A 20,120-nucleotide genomic window follows, 5' to 3' on the forward strand; every position below is an offset into this window, starting at 1 on the left:
AGTTTGTCTAGAATACTTTTATTGCCATAAGTCGAACAAAAATTTACCAATCCTTCTCAAATTTGGTAGGAGCATAGATTCTATGACGGTAACTGTTCTCTGTGAAAATGGGCGAAATCGGTGGAAGCCACGCCCAGTTTTTATACACAGTCCACCGTCTGTCCTTCCGCTCGGCCATTAACACAATAACTTGAGCAAAATCCGATATATCTTTACTAAACTTAGCCCACGTACTTACCTGAGCTCACTTTTTCTTGGTATAAAAAATGGGCGAAATCTGACCATAACCACGCCCACTTTATCGATATCGAAAATTGCGAAAAATGAAAAAAATGCCATAATTCTATACCAAATACGAAAAAAAGTGATGAAACATGGTAACTGGATTGGTTTATTGACGCAAAATATAACTTTGGAAAAAACTTTGTAAAATGGGTGTGACACCTACCATATTAAGTAGAAGAAAATGAAAAAGTTCTACAAGGCGAAATCAACAGCCCTTGGAATCTTGGCAGGAATACTGTTAGTGGCATTGCATATATAAATAAATTAGCAGTACCCGACAGATGATTTTCTGGATCACCTGGTCCACATTTTGGTCGATATCGCGAGAACGCCTTCACATATACATCTAAGGGCCACTCGCTTTTAAAACCCTCATTAATACCTTTAATTTGATATCCATATCGTACAAAAACATACCAGAGTCACCCCTGTCCCACCCTAATGGCGATATCTCGAAAAGGCGTCCACCTATAGACCTAATGCCCCCTCCCTCTTAAAATGCTCAGTAACACCTTTCGTTTGATACCCATATCGTACAAACATTCTAGAGTCACCCCTGGCCCACCCTAATGGGGATATCTCGAAAAGGCGTCCACCTATAGACCTAGTGTCCACTCCCTCTTAAAATGCTCAGTAACACCTTTCGTTTGATACCCATATCGTACAAACATTCTAGAGTCACCCCTGGCCCACCCTAATGGCGATATCTCGAAAAGGCGTCCACCTATAGACCTAATGCCCACTCCCTCTTAAAATGCTCAGTAACAGCTTTCGTTTGATACCCATATCGTACAAACATTCTAGAGTCACACCTGGCCCACCCTAATGGCGATATTTCGAAAAGGCGTCCACCTATAGAACTAAGGATTACTCCCTTTTAAAATACTCATTACCACCTTTCATTTGATACCCATATCGTACAAACACATTCTAGAGTCACCCTGGCCCACCCTAATGGCGATATCTCGAAAAGGCGTCCACCTATAGACCTAATGTCCATTCCCTCTTAAAATGCTCAGTAACACCTTTCGTTTGATACCCATATCGTACAAACATTCTAGAGTCACCCCTGGCCCACCCTAATGGCGATATCTCGAAAAGGCGTCCACCTATAGACCTAATGTCCACTCCCTCTTAAAATGCTCAGTAACACCTTTCGTTTGATACCCATATCGTACAAACATTCTAGAGTCACCCCTGTCCCACCCTAATGGCGATATCTCGAAAAGGCGTCCACCTATAGACCTAATGCCCACTCCCTCTTAAAATGCTCAGTAACACCTTTCGTTTGATACCCATATCGTACAAACATTCTAGAGTCACACCTGGCCCACCCTAATGGCGATATCTCGAAAAGGCGTCCACCTATAGAACTAAGGATTACTCCCTTTTAAAATACTCATTACCACCTTTCATTTGATACCCATATCGTACAAACACATTCTAGAGTCACCCTGGCCCACCCTAATGGCGATATCTCGAAAAGGCGTCCACCTATAGACCTAATGCCCACTCCCTCTTAAAATGCTCAGTAACACCTTTCGTTTGATACCCATACCGTACAAACATTCTAGAGTCACCCTTGGTCCAGCTTTATGGCGATATCTCGAAAAGGCGTCCACCTATAGAACTAAGGATTACTCCCTTTTAAAATACTCATTACCACCTTTCATTTGATACCCATATCGTACAAACACATTCTAGAGTCACCCTGGCCCACCCTAATGGCGATATCTCGAAAAGGCGTCCACCTATAGACCTAATGCCCACTCCCTCTTAAAATGCTCAGTAACACCTTTCGTTTGATACCCATATCGTACAAAGATTCTAGAGTCACCCTTGGTCCACCTTTATGGCGATATCTCGAAAAGGCGTCCACCTATAGAACTAAGGATTACTCCCTTTTAAAATACTCCTTACCACCTTTCATTTGATACCCATATCGTACAAACACATTCTAGAGTCACCCCTGGCCCACCCTAATGGCGATATCTCGAAAAGGCGTCCACCTATAGACCTAATGCCCACTCCCTCTTAAAATGCTCAGTAACACCTTTCGTTTGATACCCATATCGTACAAACATTCTAGAGTCACCCCTGGCCCACCCTAATGGCGATATCTCGAAAGGGCGTCCACCTATAGACCTAATGCCCACTCCCTCTTAAAATGCTCAGTAACACCTTTCGTTTGATGCACATATCGTACAAGCACATTCTAGAGTCACCCCTGACCCACCCTAATGACGATATCTCGAAAAGGCGTCCACCTATCCTCATGCCCACTCCCTCTTAAAATGCTCAGTAACACCTTTCGTTTGATACCCATACCGTAAAAACATTCTAGAGTCACCCCTGGCCCACCCTAATGGCGATATCTCGAAAAGGCGTCCACCTATAGACCTAATGCCCACCCCTCTTAAAATGCTCAGTAACACCTTTCATTTGATTCCGATATCGTACAAACACATTCTAGAGACACCCCTGGTCCACCTTTATGGCGATATCTCGATACGGCGTCCACCTATGGAACTAAGGTCACTCCTTTTCAAAATACTCATTAACAGCTTTCATTTGATACCCATATCGTACAAACACATTATAGAATCACCCCTGGTCCACCTTAATGGGGACATCTCGAAAAGGCGTCCACCGATAGACCTAAGGCCCACTCCCTCTTAAAATGCTCAGTAACACCTTTCATTTCATACCCATATCGTACAAACAAATTCTAGAGTCAGCCCTGGTCTACCTTTATGGCGATATCCCTAAATGGCGTTCATCCATAGAACTATGGCCTACTCTCTCTTAAAATACTCTTTAATACCTTTCATTTGATACACATGTTATACAACCACATTACAGGGTTACCCCAGATTGATTTTCCTTATTTTGTCTCCACAGCTCTCAACTGAGTATGTTATGTTCGGTTACACCCGAACTTAGCCTTCCTTACTTGTTTGTATTATACTCTCTTTATGTCTTTTTGCTTTTTCATTGTATTAGCCGATAATATTTGACAAATTTGGATAGGCTTACTTTGTTATTCCTGTTGACAATGGTTAGTTGAAAACTAGCAACTGAAGAAGACACCACGCGAGTGTTGAAACATTTGTCTTGTTAAAATAAAAACAAAAAACCTAAACGACTAAAAGGTGTTGTTTCACTTTCTTTACAGTGTCGAAAGTCGTTTAGCACTCAAAAATAATTTAATTTAATTGAATTAAATAATTAATATTGTTTGCCGGATTAATAATGTATATTGAGTTAAATAACCTTAATGTATGAATGGGCTGCTCGAAAAACGTTAAAGCTCTTATTTTCACAAGATCATGAGCCTTCCATCAAATCGCGGGCATTACTCTGCATTTACAAAACATATTTTCATTTTTCTTTCATAATACGTTTCCACCAAACCCAAACTCCGTGTTTGCCAGTTTTAACGGACTGCTTAAACACGTCCAAAATTGTAGCGAGAGGTATAAAAATACGTGTTTTGATCTAGGTTTCAATAATCCGAAGACAAGGTTAGGTTGATATGGCCGGTCCGTGAGGACCTAGCTTGGAGTGAATGAGTCCATAGTGTTACCAGAAGTTTGTTTAACGACCGTCCTCTTAGCAAATACTAAAAGCTTGGTAGAACTTATGCCGCTGTTTCTTCTAGATCTGACAACTGGATCACTCCTGATAGCTTTAGTCTTAGTCTTGCAAGCGCAGGGCACGAGCACAAAACGGGTGATCGTTCCCTCCTCAAACAATTTAAAGGCATGTGACGCCAGTGTCCAGTTGAAATAGCCGTTATGAGTCTACACTCCTCTCTTTTTAATGAAAGGATTAACTTTTTTAATCTAAGGTTGTAAGACCTACACATGATCTTCGACACTTAGAGCCCGGGCTTAGATCCGCGCCTTCCCCGCTTGGTCGGTCATGTGCAAATCTCGCGTTCGCTTAATCTAATTGGGACTTCTACGGAGCAAGCTTTGAGGAATCCGCCCTTTTTAGCTAGTTCATCCGCGTTTTCATTTCCATCTATTCCCAAATGCCCTGGGACCCAATATAGATGTATGCTTCTCCCTATGCCGTTTCTTTCTTGTTTGTGTTGTTGTTGTAGCAATGCTCGCCCCACCTAATAGCCGCAACCGATCACAAATTGTCATCAATATCCTCTAACGGGAGTCCAAGGAAACTTGCCGTTTCAACAGGGGTGGACCATAAGGAAAGGGGTGTTAGAGGCGTTGGTTCCACATTACAATTGAAGAGATGGTTGGTGTCATGTGGGTAGACATTGCAAGCGGGGCATACATTTTTTATGTCGGGGTTGATTCTGGATAGGTAAGAGTTTAACCTGTTACAGTATCCAGAACGAAGTTGAGCAAGAGTGACACGCGTTTCCCTGGGGAGTATGCGTTCCTCTTCCGCGAGTTTTGGATAATTTGCGTTAAGTACTGGATTCACCGGGCAATTCCCGGCATAAAGGTCCGACGCCTGTTTATGGAGTTCACCAAGGACCTGCTTGTATTTTTTCACTTCATACGGCTGAGTTCTCAGGTGCCGTATTTCCTCAAAATGCTTACGGAGATGACTCCTTAAGCCCCTAGGCGGTGCTGGTTCATCAATCAGATGTCTGTTGGGATGCCCAGGTTTCTGGGTATTCAACAGGAACTGTTTGGTCAGCATCTCATTTCTCTCCCTGATGGGGAGTATTCTCGCCTCATTATGCAGATGGTGTTCTGGGGACATAAGAAGACAGCCCGTGGCGATTCTGATAGCAGTATTTTGGCAGGCCTGTAGTTTCTTCCAGTGGGTGATTTTTAGGCTTGGCGACCATATTGGTGACGCGTAGCACGTAATCGGCTGGCTAATTGCTTTGTATGTAGTCATGAGCGTTTCTTTATCTTTTCCCCAAGTACTGCCAGCGAGGGATTTGAGGATTTTGTTACGGCTCTGAATTCTCGGAACAATTGCGGCTGCGTGCTCACCAAAATGTAGATCCTGAACAAACGTCACACCCAAGATTTTGGGGTGTAGGACAGTCGGTAGCGTAGTGCCATCGACGTGGATGTTCAAAATGGTCGACATTTGGGACGTCCATGTTGTAAATAAGGTCGCTGAAGATTTAGTCGGTGATAATGCCAGGTTTCGCGAGGGGAAAAAACTGGAGAGATCAGGGAGGTAGCCGTTTATTTTATTGCATAGCTCTTTGGGCCTGGGCCTGTGGCCATTATTGTGCAGTCATCGGCGTAGGAAACGATTGTGACTCCTTCCGGTGGTGAAGGTAGCTTAGATATGTAGAAATTAAACAAAAGTGGGGATAGGACACCACCCTGTGGCACCCCTTGTTTAATTCTCCTTGGTTTTGATGTTTCGTTTCTAAATTGCACCGATGCCTGCCGACCACCCAGATAATTTGCGGTCCACCTTTTAAGACATGGGGGAAGGGTAGACCCTTCCAGGTCTTGCAGTAACGAGCCATGGTTGACCGTATCAAAAGCTTTTGTTAGGTCTAGCGCTACGAGTACTGTTCTATGGTGGGGGTATTGATTTAATCCGCAATTCATCTGGGTGCTAATGGCATTTAGCGCGGTGGTAGTGCTATGGAGTTTTCTGAAGCCATGCTGATGAGGGGCTAGCTGCAAATTTGCTTGGAAATAAAGGAGCAAAATGGCTTCAAGCGTCTTTGCCACTGGCGATAGGAGAGATATCGGACGATACGACTCACCTATGTTAGCTGGTTTCCCAGGCTTTAGTAGCGGGACCACCTTGGCCATTTTCCATTTCTCAGGTATGACAAAGGTGGAAAGAGACAGGTTGAAGACATGCGCTAAATATTTGAAACCCTCTTTCCCTAGGCTTTTAAGCATCGGCATGGCTATGCCGTCTGGGCTCACTGCTTTGGATGGTTTAGCACGATCAATGGCGTCCTCAACCTCTTTAGCGGTGATGGTGATTGGTGACGCGCTGAATTTGTGTTTATGTGCGTGTCTATTGGCTCTCCGTCTATCTTTGTCGACCGTAGGATGCATTATATATTGTCGGCAGAAAGCGCTCGCGCATTTTTTCGCGTCCGACAGCACTTTGTCGCCAAAGGCGATGGAAACTTAGTCTTTGTGCTTAGTCGGATTCGATAGGGACTTTACGGTGGACCAAAGTTTACCCACACCGGTAGAAAGGTTACAACCTCTTAGGTGCTCCTCCCATTTCGCCCGCTTGTGTTCATCCACAAGCAATCTGATGCGTTGGTTTATATCCCTTATTTGGGGGTCGCCTGTATAAAGCTGTCTTATAAGGTCACGTTCTCTCGCTAAGTTTGCCGCCTCCGCCGGGAAGTGGGGCCGGATTTCGGGAATTCTGCCGGCGGGAATGAAATGTGCCGAGGCGGATTTAATGACCTTACGGAAGGCACGCTCCCCTTGGCGGGCATCAGTCGGGATAGGGAGGGCAGCAAAGCGGTTGTCTGTAAAGGATTTATATTCTTCCCACTTTCCTTTTTTGAAGTTTATGAAAGTGCGTTTTTCAGTGACGATGAAGTCGGCGGTACGCTCAAGCGAAATAAGTATGGGCAGGTGGTCGGATGCCAATGTTACCATCGGCTGCCAGTTGATGCAGTTTACGAGTTCTGCGCTCACGATTGAGATATCTGGCGAGCTGTGACAGCTTCCTACCATACGTGTGGGGGCGTCTCCGTTTATTGTGCAGAACGTCGTTTCTTCTATTTGATCCGCCAACATCTCACCCCTACTGTCCGCCCGCAAGTTTGAATGCCATAGATCATGATGGGCATTGAAATCGCCTAAAATAATGCGATTGTTGCCAGTGAGTAAGGCCCTGATATTAGGGCGGTATCCACTGGGGCAACAGGTGGCAGGAGGGATGTAGATGTTGATGATTTCTAGGTTTGTATCGCCTGACCGGACAGATAGGCCTTGACGTTCTAAGACATTGTCCCTGCGGTCGATGCCAGGATCAAATATATAATATTGCACAGAGTGGTGTATGATAAACGCGAGACCGCCTCCATTTCCGCTCTCGCGGTCTTTCCTGTGGACATTATACCCAGAGCAGGTCTGCAATGCAGATCTTGCTGTGAGTTTAGTCTCTTGAATCGCAGCAATGCGGATGTTGTGCCGCTTCATGAAATCGACTATCTCCGTAATCTTCCCAGTTAGTCCATTACAGTTTAACTGCAGAATTCTGAAGTGCATAAGGGGAGACGTCGCCACTCTGGGGGTAAGTGACGGGTGACTACGCCTGGGTTGTGGAAGGCCAGGACGCAATTGCTGTTGTGGCCCTTGGACTGGGCGTCCTTGGGCAAGCATTGGGGTACCCGGATGATTTGGGTTTGCGACCCGGCAACATGGCGCGATGAAACCCGTCGGGGGGTTGCCGTCGCGGAGACCATAACATCTAGGAAAGTGGCACCACCCAAGGCAGGAGCTGCATTGGGCGGATGTCGCAAACCTATATATTCCGTGCTGGCAGACGGTGCAAACGGAGGTAGGGACTAAGAGTCTGTTTCCCTGACCTGCACGATTGCTGCCGGAAAAGAGGGGGGGGGGGGGGGGGGGGGAGAAGACGGGGGCAGGGGCTGATGCTCAGCATTGCTACCAACTCTACTACGAAGGTAGTAGTTATGAGTGGTATCAGCTGTTTGAGTTGTTGGCGCCGTGGGGCGCGAGCAGCAGCGGGTACTTGTTGTGGCTTGCTGAGCAGCGGGGCTGCTGGAAGGTAGTGGGTGGGGAGGGGGGGGGGCGCTTAGGCGTAGACTACGGAACGCCCTTGGGCGTGAACAGCAAGGAGCCACAAAAGATTTATAAAAGTTACGTGGACGTCGGGTTTTGGGATCAAGCCCAGAACAACCTGTCCGATGCAACCATCCCTTGCACGAGACATACTGAACAGAGTATCATCCTAAAAAGATTCTTTTCCGGCAGATGCAGCAAAACCATTTCTCATGACCGGGGTTAGGAGACGGACCCGGATTGGATTCGATGCCTTCCCGGAGTAAGAGAATATGGAGCAGTCCTGCTGCAAGGAGATGCTGGGAGGATAACAATTTGTGGGAGGGACGAAACAAATTAGATGGGGTCACACTGAAATGACAGTCCTTGGTCGGGAAAAATCCCAAGTCGCTCCGGTACATAGAACCGACTGCCTTGGGAAGCGCCGTTTCTTTCTAGGGATTCCTTATGCTATAACACACTTTTAGATGCTGTGCTATGCTAGATTATTGTATTAGTTTCTGCTTAACTTTCAATATAAAAGTTGACGCGGCTGCAGTATAAGCTATTTTCTTCCAGTGTTTCTACTGTTTTGGATACGGCTACTACTTCGGCCTGAAAAACGCTAAAGGGATCTGGCAGAGCTCGTTGTATCTGTTTATTTCCGGATCAGCATAGTTACCGGATACCATACTCCTTCCACTACTTTGGAGCCATCGGTGTACACGTGTTTCGCCTCGTCCGCTATTTGGGCACCCTTGCGCCTCTAGTGTGGCTCTAAGAGCCATTTCAAAGCGCAGATATGGAATTAGGTAGTCTGTTATTCCTGTAATTGAAACGCTATTCCACTATAGCCGCGCTCAATCTGTCCCCAGGCACTGAACCTCGTTGCAGTTGTCACGCTATGTTCTTTGCCATCAGGTCTACAGGTGGAATGTGCAGAATGGCATACAGTGCAGCCGTCTGGGTTGTTTTCAGGGCTACCGTAATGCTAAGCATTGATAGCCTGCATACCCTCTCAAATTTTTTTAGGTAGGCTCTTCTTTGTGCAGCTGTCCGCCAAACAAGGAATCCATAGTATAGGATAGGCTTTGCAATTACTGTAAACGTCCAATGAGAGAGAGGCCGGTAGACCTCCCCCTGCTAATTGTTGGAAGGTACTTTACACTTGTAATAATCGTAATGTCATCTGCGTACGCCATAAGTTTGATCGGGGCCCTCATCGAACCGCCGAAGCAGTTGGTTGATTACCAGCGTCCACAGCAGAGGTGATACGAACCCGCCCTGCGTGCTCCTGTCCACTGATTTATTGGCCTCATACAACCCCCATTTTGAAGTAATCTTCCTACAAATTAACAAGCAGCCGATCCATCTGGTTATGACTGGAAGTACTTCAATGTAGCTAAGACCGTCCATGATCACTCGTTTAGAGACATTGTTGAAAACCCCGGCAACGTGTTAAGAGACTCCTTAAATTCCGCGACTCTCTATGTTTATAAATACTCTATGCAGTGCCGTGTCTACCGACTTACCTTTGGTCTATTGTGGAGAAAAGTTTTTCATCCACGTTGGACTTTATGTACTCATCTATCAGCCTCTTAAAGTTTTTGAGCAGAAACGTTAATGGGCCTGTATTAAAGCTACAGGAGCAGTTCTCCAAGAGTGCGGTAAATGATTCAGTCCTATGCACCCATCAAATACTATTTTAAACTATTCTACCTCCCGATAGGAAACGTGTGTCGAAGAGCGTCTCAAGGGATTCGTTTCATTATTACGTGACTCCGATAATTTCACGCTTTTAGATTTTCAACAGATCCATATACTCGTCCTGGCACCCTTCGTTTTCGCAAATTTCTCCAGCTTAAACATTTATTTATTTTACCTTTCTTCTAAGAAGCCTCAGCTTATTGCGTCATAATGGCAGCCTTGCTTTTCCTCTGAATCTTCTTAGAGGGCAAGCTCTGTTATACACAATCATAAGCGTCTTTGTTAGGACTCCCCCTGTTCGCCCACATTGACAACCTTTCGGGTTATCCAAGGGTGATGCTGAACTCTGATATGCCCATGGTCGGAGAAGGATGGTCTAGCAAGGACTATCAAATCATACTGTGATCACGTTCACAGCTCAATGCAATATAAAAAATATTGCTGGATGTTGAACCAACCTATTTAGGAACACGTGCCCTGGTGGCTGCCTGCAAACTTCTTTATATACGTCGTTAAAATAGTTATTTCCTTCCCTGTAAACTTTTAATTTTGTCGCTTACAACGTCTTTCGAGCCACCCATTCGTATGACCGAAATATTTTTAGCCAACTGAAGACACACGCCTTAACAAATTCCGTTCACATTTATTCGCCTCCACTGTGAAGTGACAAAATAAATACGTCAATATGATTTCATTTTTTATTTTTATTTTATTTTTTTATTTAAATATATAGGAAATCGCGGGCATACATAAATAAATATATTTAAATAAAATATAAGTATTAAAAATAGATCTCACTGATTCATATCGTAGAAATGCTGCCCTTATATTTCTGTAAGCATACATCTGTAGTCTTTCGATCAGAAGTAAAACAAGGATATACACATTTTTAATGTTTCACTTCTTCCTTTTTCATTTAATTCTAAAAACTAGATCTTGATGGTGATAGTCAAAACGAAGGTGGCCCAGCTGCTCTGTCTGCAGGCGACACTGAATCCGAATCAGAACCAGAAAATGTGCCCGAAGAAGAGCCAGAGACACCATATGTGCCACTTACCGAAGAAGAGTTTGGATCTGTAAGTTAGTTATTTAAATTAAAGAATTTTTAAGTCGAAACAAATAATTTGAAATTGACCTCATTGAAAGAAGCAAAACATATGATATTCCGTCTTCTTTGCTTGACAGGCCGGTGAGCAAGTTGAAGAGCTTGCAGAGGAAAATAAGAGCTTGATATGGATTTTGGTTAAGCAAGTGCGCCCAGGTATGGATTTAAGTAAGGTGGTTTTGCCTACATTCATACTCGAACCACGTTCATTTTTGGATAAACTGTCGGACTCATATTATCATGCCGATATATTGTCGAGGTAAGTACAAAAAGGCATTGCAATTTAAAAATTTTTAAAACTATAATTTTTTCCTTTTTTTACAAGGGCCGTTATCGAAGATGATCCATTCACACGCATGAAAATAGTCGTGCAATGGTACCTCTCTGGTTTCTACAAAAAGCCTAAAGGTCTGAAGAAACCCTATAACCCCATATTGGGTGAAACGTTCCGTTGCTATTGGGAGCACCCTAATGGAAGTCGCACATTTTATATTGCTGAACAGGTATCGCATCATCCACCTGTTTCTGCATTCTATGTAACCAACCGTCAAGATGGATTTTGCATTAGTTGCTCCATTTTGGCTAAATCAAAGTTTTATGGCAATAGCACATCGGCAGTACTTGAGGGTATTGCTACACTAACGCTACTACCTCGGGGTGAAACATACACTTTAAATACACCATATGCCCATTGCAAAGGTATACTCGTGGGGACTCTGTCTATGGAATTGGGCGGTAAAATAACCATTGAATGTGAGAATACCGCATACAAGACGGAACTTGAGTTTAAGTTGAAACCATTCCTGGGCGGCTCGGACTATACAAATTTAATATCGGGTAAAATTAAATTGGGTAAAGAAACAATGGCTACTATCAGTGGACATTGGGACCGAGAAATGACAATCAAAGAAGCAAAAACAGGTGAAGAATCTATACTTTTCAAAGCCGATACTGAAACAAAGAAGAAGCGTCTTGTGCGCTATGTGGTACCACTCGAGTCGCAGTTGCCAAATGAATCTGAGAAATTGTGGGAAAAAGTATCATTAGCGATACGTAACGATGATCAGGTTGGCGCAACAGAACAAAAAACCGTGTTGGAAGAGGCACAACGTAATGCTGCTAAGGAGCGGAAGGCTGCTTTCACCGATTGGCAACCAATACATTTTCGAATTGATCCAATGTTAGAGCAGGTGAGTGCGCTACACGAATTAGCTTCTAACTTAAGTATTTGAAGTATATTTTTAATGAAGTAAGTCAGAAGTGGAATAAGAGTGTTTGAATGTCACACTCTTATTAACTTATTTATTTCCATTACTCAGAATCACAGTGGCTATGGAAGTAAGGAAAACCATAAACATATAAACCGTCCGAAATATTTTTTCACACCATATTTTTCTTCTGCATGGCGGCCACCGTGGTGTGATGGTAGCGTGCTCCGCCTATCACACCGTATGCCCTGGGTTCAACTCCCGGGCAAAGCAACATCAAAATTTTAGAAATAAGATTTTTCAATTAGAAAAAAATTTTTCTAAGCGGGGTCGCCCCTCGGCAGTGTCTGGCAAGCGCTCCGATTGTATTTCTGCCATGAAAAGCTCTCAGTGAAAACTCATCTGCCTTGCAGATGCCGTTCGGAGTCGGCATAAAACATGTAGGTCCCGTCCGGCCAATTTGTAGGGAAAAATCAAGAGGAGCACGACGCAAATTGGAAGAGAAGCTCGGCCTTAGATCTCTTCGGAGGTTATCGCGCCTTACATTTATTTATTTTTTTTTTATAGACTAGGGCCCGTTTTTTCGGAGTTGGTTAAGCTCAGTGGCGTAGTGAGGTTTTCTTGCGCCCGGGGCAAATACTTTTAAACGGTTTTATTTGGGTTGAATTGACAGGCTGCACGGCCGTGGTGAACTAATTTTGTAATTAAAATTTAAGTAACTTCCCGGTAAGCTACAAGCTTGAAACTTGGAATATAATCGTCGCTAGGTGGCGCAAGGGCCGAGATATTCATAAAAATCGTATTTGTGGTCCGATTTGGCTCATATTTAGAACTCATAATAGTTACATACAAGAATAGAAAACGACCTATGAAAAAATCACCGCTAGGTGGCGAAAGGATCGAGATATTCACAAAAATCGTTTTTGTGATCCGATTTGGCTCATATTTGAAACACATAATACATACAAGAAGGAGACCTATGAAAAAAATCGCCGATAGGTGGCGCAAGGATCGAGATATTCACAAAAATCGTATTTATGGTCTGATTTGGCTCATATTTGGAACACATAAGACATACAAGAATAGAAGGTGAGCTATGAAAAAACATCGCCGCTAGGTGGCGCAAGGATCGAGATATTCAAAAAAATCGTAATGGCAGGGAAAAATGTATGTTTATATGAATCCGAAATCGTAAAGTTTTCGGAGTGACACTGATGAAGGTTCATCTTCAAAAAGTCTTCCAACAATACCACCAACTCTGTATCAAAGTCCAGATTATTTAAACGACTTCGATATCGGTACCGTGAATAATGAGTTTTTGCGATCTCGTTTTTGCGAAGTCAACGAAATAATTCGTCGAGGTCATCAAAAGTGTCCTGTTATTTTTCCACGTGGTTGTCATGACGAGGCATTTCCTACATCGTTGTTAAACAGAATCTTGCCAAATGGAGAGAAAGTGGAGCGTGACTGGTTAGTGGGGAGTGATTGTAGCAATCCTTTTTATTGCATACCATGTCGTCTATTAAGCACCAATACTTTAAATCTACCTAAAATTTGTTCTGCGGATATTCGAAATTCCAGGTATGGATGAAGCTGTACGATAAACTGCCATCACACGAAAATACTCAAGATCACATTAAATGTTATATTCAATGGCTTTACAGAATCTAATTCAAAAGGAGGCTACAATTGATACACTTATCAATGAACAGCTAATCACTGAAACTTAAAAGTGGAAAGAAATTTTATATAGAATTTTGGACACTATTTTTTGGTGAAAGAGGCCTAGCTTTCAAAGGCGAAAGTATATATGTACATATCTTGGTGAACGCAACAATGGAAATTTTTTGGGCATCTAAGATCTCATAAGTCATTATGATCCGATACTTAGAGATCATTTGGAGAAAGTTAGGATTTCACAACAGCAGCACAAACGTTTGCACGTTCACTATCTTTCCCCAGACATTCAGAACGAGTTTATAGAAATTTGTGCAAAGCACGTGAGGGAAAATAGATTAGATCAAGGCAAGAAAGCCAAGTATTTTGCTATTATCGTTGATGCTATGTCTTATGCTAGTCACGTTGAATACGTTAATTTTGCGCTAACTCTCATTTCAATTCGAAAGCAACAAATTTTACAATTCAAGAACTGTTTTTGGCTTTCGTGAATTGTAACCAAAAACTGGTCAGAAGTCGCCATACTTGATTGAAGATTGTCGTGCACAAGGGTACGATAACGGCGCCAATATGAAAGGAGCTTACAACGGAGCACTACGTCACATTCTCGACAAAAACTCGAATGTTGATTACTCGCCTTGTGCAACCCAAAGTCTCAATTTATGTGGTGTTGATGCTGCAGAATGTTGTACGGCTGCAATTACTTTCTTCGGAGTTGTACGAAAATGTTTTACCATTTTCAGCAGCACTCCACAACGATTAGACATCCTCAAAAAAAAAAAAAAATGTACCGGGCTCTATTCATAGTCTTGCAGCCAAAAGCCAAATTTGACTGCGCAAGCATACGGAGATGTTACCGGCATTCTCAAGTACATCAACAAGTTCGAATGTATTTTGCTGTCCTCAATTTGGTGCAAAATACTGACTACCATTAATGAAAGAAACGTGGTCCTCCAAGCTAGAGACGCCACCATAGATGTTGAGTTCCGACATCTAGATGCCTTATTAGCTGATTTGAAGTTGATCAGGAACCAATGGGAAACAATTTTAAATGAATGCAAAACAGTTGCTATTCAGATGAACATCTCGCCAAAGTTTCTGGACATTCGAAAGAGAAGACCCAAAAGACGTTCTGAAGATAATTAGATGAGATAATTACGGATGATTCAGAGTCTGATTTTAAAAAGAATACATTCCTGGTGATCGTTGATTTGGTAATCACTGGCATTACTGAACGATTTGCAGCTATGAGAAATTTGAGCGATTCGTTTTCCTTTTTGTGGCAATTTGAAGACATGGATAAAACTACGGTTCGGACGAGCGCAGCAAAATTTGTCGGTAAATACAAGTCGAACATTTCTCAAAGCTTAGAATGCGAAATAATTCACTCGAAACACATTTACGAAGCAAATTTTGATAAAGGTCTGTCACCATTGGAATTTCTAAATGCCATCTACATATGTTCAAAATCTGTATACCATTTTCCCCAACATTTGTGTTGCTTTACGTATCTTTTGCACTATACCTGTCACTGTAGCTAGTGCAGAACGTTCCTTCAGCGTCCTTTCAAGAATCAAAAACTCTCATAGATCGTGTTCATCTCAAGAGCGAGTTTCAGGACTTGCCACGCTTTGTGTTGAATCCGTTTTGGCAAGACAGTTAAATTTTGATATTATTCTAAAAAGCAAGTAAAGCCTCTCTTTGATATCCGAACTTTCTATATTGAATAATTAAAATTTAAAGTCATCATTAAATTTATCAGAAATTTATTAAAATGTTACCAAATAACTAGAAAAGGTTATTTGAAACAGTATGTGGCTGTTAAAAGAGAATTTTATTTCTACGTTACAATAAAATAGTATAAATAGTAAATATTCTGTGTTAATTTTATTGTCAGCTCTTAGTCCATAAATCATTTAGTTGATGTAGCAAACATTTTTTTTGATGTAATCCATCAATAATGATTCATGAATGAGACGTCATTAATTCAAGTTAATCAGATGTATTAGTGGATTTTTCGTAGGGGGCCCGTAAATTGTTAGTCCCGGGCCCGGATTTTCTCTCTACGGCCCTGGAAGTGACATCAAAATATTTTGGAGTTGGAGGAGGGACAAGAATACGTGGCGCAGAATCGAGTAAAGTCTTTGGAAGGATTATGTATTGAGGACTTAGATTGTAACAAATTGTCAGGAAAGAGTGTTTGTAATAATGAGTCACTAGATGAACTAAATAGAATAAGAAATAATAGGCAATTAAAAAAGACTAAAAACTTGAAAATAAAATAATTTTAAAAAAAATTTTAAGTTGAAGTTTATTGAAAACAATACTTACATGAAGTAATAATAATACTAAAAGCTAGAAAATAATTAGGTAGATCCTAGGGGCTAGTCATCACACTCCCCATCAATCTAGGGCATTGAGCAGACAATTAAATAAAAGCGTTGCACGCGTCAAATTTTTATTGATAGTCATATATAAGACCTACTGAGCATTAATCAGGTTATGCTACGCCTCACATTTTTAGAAATTTCACGCGCCCAACGCTTTTATTTAATTGTCTGATCAACGCTTTTTTTGGTACAAATGCATCCGAAATTGCCTACAATGCACAAAGATGCATCAAAATCCTCAAATCGCTTCAACGGAGAAAGTTGCAGGGCTGCCAAATTTTCCACTTAGAACTGCCACGGAATATCTTCATAAGACGTTTGTGCATCAAGGCATCCCAAAAGACAATTGATTGATGTATTTGCGCCTCCAAGGCAGATAAAAAGACATCTGCATAAGCATATGACGAGATGTGGTGTAGTATGATCCAGAGCAACACGAACGCAGAGACTGTGATTTCCTTCAAAGTCAGGCTCCCGCCTTTGTAGACAGCGCCGAAGAAGAATGCACACTTCCGAATGATATGCGCGTTATTCTGCCCCAAATTCGATCTCTGTGTATGGCCCCAGCCTGGTGTATAGCACAAGTCATCTATTCGTCTGTAATGTAGAACAAAAATCTGTAATAGCAACTTCTTTTTGGTAAAACCATATTGAAACTACTCGATTCTATCCTATTAACCCAGGCGAGGGATTTATACAACAAAAGTATGAACCATACATGGAGAGACGGGAAAAAGATTACGCTGCCTAGTTCTGTCGATGATAAACAGTAAAATGTATATGTGCGCTGCTCTCTGCATGTCATCAAAAAAAAAAAAAAATCGGGATGTCTCACTTAACGCCAAAGTGGGAGAAAAAGGTGTGGGAAAAATTAAACCTCCACAAATTAATATCCCCCAGTTGGACTAGGTGAATCGTCCAGCTGCGAAGACCTGCAACATCTCCAATGATGGAAGTAAGCTGGATGCTGCGCAAATGGGGCTGGGCTGGATGAGCAAACTATGACCATGCATGGTTAAATCGTACAAATTTGTTTAACGCATTGGCGCAAATGCTTGTTTCTATATTAATTCATTTATTAAATTTAAACTCTTAAAGCTAACAATTGGAACTTAAACGCTGATACTTCACACAGCAAATATGAGGATGTAAAGATAACTAATTCCACAATGGAACGAAAATTTTATGAAATGAATTTGAATAGTGAATTTGAAGGATATAATTCGGGATTTTGATCCGTCTTGCGGCCGCGCAAGGGCTAGGTGGGGTTCGAGAACCAATCTCACGCAAGGGTGGTGATGACCGCGCAAGGGTTAGATTAAGTTAGGGGAGTACCGCAGCGCAAGTGCTACTTCGGTTGCCTTTATATTGAAAGATATAACTTACGATTTTGGGATAATACTTCCTTTGCTTTTCTCCTGGAGTTGGATGTGGGGTAGGTGATGATGTTTGTACTCGCTCCGGAGTTGATGATCCGATGCAAATTTTCTCAAAAGGTAGATGATGTTGGTTGCTGGTAGATGTTCAGTGTTCCACGAAACAAGAGAGCGAGTTAATGCATTGCACTTGTATTTATAGCATAGATTAGTGCTGGAAAGCAATTCCAACACTGTTGACTGGAAGCACTGGATGGCAACTCCAGTCTACTCTACCGCCGGGGTTGTATAAACGCAAGTCATAACTAGTGAAGTGAACGCAAGTCACTTGGAGAAGTGATCGCAAGTCACAGGTGGGGTTAGGCGACAAAAGTTCAATTAAGGACAGGAATATCATTTGCTATTTAAGTGAGCACAACTCACTTAAACAAAATTAAAAAAAAAAAAACTATAAAACCGAACTAATAAAAATTCATACCAAATTTTCGATCTATTTTATTTTTATCCTTCTAAGTATTTGGGCTGAAGATATCATCTATAAGTAGACTCAAATTCATATTTAATAATAATATGATTATAATATATAAGAAAAACTGGTATGTATGTGCAAATTTTGCTTGACTTTGAGGAAGCAAATATATCAATGATATCATCAAGATTTATCATTTCAAATTTTTCTTTTTCCACACTTAAAAATGTTATGCCAATTTTACACAGAGGCTTAATGAAATAATTAGCCAAGTTTTCTACATTAAAGCCCTAATCGAACTCAATCTTCCATACAAAATAAAAATTCTTAATTATCTCATTATTGCTTTATTTGAAAAAAAAAAAGTTTGATGACGTAGCGTTTTTGGAGTTTTTAGATTTATTACATTTCTCTCATATTTCGCTACCAGTGTTCGGAGTATTTAAAACTATTACCTGAGTAAACGACTACGCCGGAGTAAAAATTAAATTTTCGGAGTATATTATTTCTTTCATTTTTGAAAGCGGGCGAACAACTAACATCAAATTGATTTGGTGTCTTGGCAATCCCTTCGATTGTATTTTTTCCATGAAATGTTTCTCAGCAAAAAAGTTATCTCCCTTATCAGATGCACATGGAGTCGGCGTAAAACATATAGGATGACTAATTAATGCTCCCATAAGCACACCGCATTCTGGAAGAAAAGTGGGCTCTATCTCCCCGGATATTTATCGCAAAAAAATATTATTATTATTTTCGGTTTATTATACATATTTCATGCTTTTTTAATGACAGAAGATTTCAAGACCGGGACATATTCCTGTAGGAACGATAATGGCGATCTGGTAACTGACGTACAGAGTGTGGGGGAAGACGAACCCGATACCCCGATTGCCGATGCTGAAAAACACGCTCCGGCATCCAACTATGGGGAAGTGAGAATGGCAATAGCACGGATAAAAAATCACAAGGTGCCAAGTAATGACGGGATACCCGCCGGTCTGTTCAAACTGGAGGCGAAGAGTTGGTATAAGATAAAGAAGCAAAACTGTGGGCATTGCAGTAAATGTGGACAAGACGAAGTATTTGCTGTCATCGTGGCCATTGTAGCCACGTCACTGTTGACGGATATAAATTCGAGACTGTGAAGGATTTCGTCTATTTGGGAAGCAGCATTAAAAGCAAAAACAATGTCGGCCTAGAAATCAAACGGATAATAACTTTTGCCAACAAGTGTTTCTTTAAGGAATTGAAAAGTAAAGTTTTCTCTCGACTATCAAAATTCTCGCTCTTCAAGTAATTCATCATACCTGTCCTGATGTATGGCTCGGAATCATGGAAGGTGTCGAGAGAAAATGAGATGGGTCTTGGTATATTCGAGAGAAAAGTTCTCCGGAAGATTTATTGTCCTATCCGTATTGTCGACGGTGAGTATCGAAGGAGGTATAATGATGAGCCATATGAGCCATGGGCTGTCTTCTTATGTCGCCAGAACACCATCTGCATAATGAGGCGAGAATACTCCCTATCAGGCAGAGAAATGAGATGTTGACCAAACAGTTCCTGTTGAATACCCAGAAACCTGGGCATCCCAACAGACATCTGATTGATGAACCAGCACTGCCTAGGGGCTTAAGGAGTCATCTCCGTAAGCATTTTGAGGAAATACGGCACATGAGAACCCAGCCGTATGAAGCGAAAAAACGCAAGCAGGTCCTTGGTGAACTCCATAAACAGGCGTCGGACCTTAATGCCGGGAATTGCCCGGTGAATCCAGTACTTAAAGAAAAGTATCCAAAACTCGCGGAAGAGGAACGCATACTCCCCAGGGAAACGCGTGTCACTCTTGCTCAACTTCGTTCTGGATACTTTAACAGGTTAAACTCTTACCTATCCAGAATCAACTCCGACATACAAAATGTATGCCCCGCTTGCAATGTGTCCCCACATGACACCAACCATCTCTTTATTTGTAATGTGGAACCAACGCCTCTAACACCCCTTTCCTTATGAACCACCCCTGTTGAAACGGCAAGTTTCCTTGGACTCCCGTTAGAGGATATTGATGACAATTTGTGATCGGTCGCGGCTATTAGGTGGGGCGAGCATTGCTACAACAACAACAACAACAACAACATGAGCCATATGAACTTTTCGCAGATATGACGATATTGCAGCGCATAAAAAC

At 42.0% G+C, this 20,120-nt stretch overlaps 1 protein-coding gene across 5 annotated transcripts in view; it reads left to right on the plus strand.

The window, feature by feature from the left end:
* Positions 1-20,120, plus strand: part of Orp8 (Oxysterol-binding protein-related protein 8) — a 179,645-nt gene that overhangs the window by 154,024 nt on the left and 5,501 nt on the right. For all 5 annotated transcript variants that reach the window (XM_067760496.1, XM_067760497.1, XM_067760495.1 and 2 more), the window contains 3 exons: positions 10,641-10,783; positions 10,893-11,071; positions 11,138-12,002. In XM_067760496.1, coding sequence (XP_067616597.1) covers positions 10,641-10,783; positions 10,893-11,071; positions 11,138-12,002 — 1,187 coding nt within the window. The remainder of the gene's footprint in view (positions 1-10,640; positions 10,784-10,892; positions 11,072-11,137; positions 12,003-20,120) is intronic.

Source organism: Eurosta solidaginis, chromosome 1, assembly GCF_040869045.1.
Source record: "Eurosta solidaginis isolate ZX-2024a chromosome 1, ASM4086904v1, whole genome shotgun sequence".
NCBI classification, from domain to species: Eukaryota; Metazoa; Arthropoda; class Insecta; order Diptera; family Tephritidae; genus Eurosta; species Eurosta solidaginis.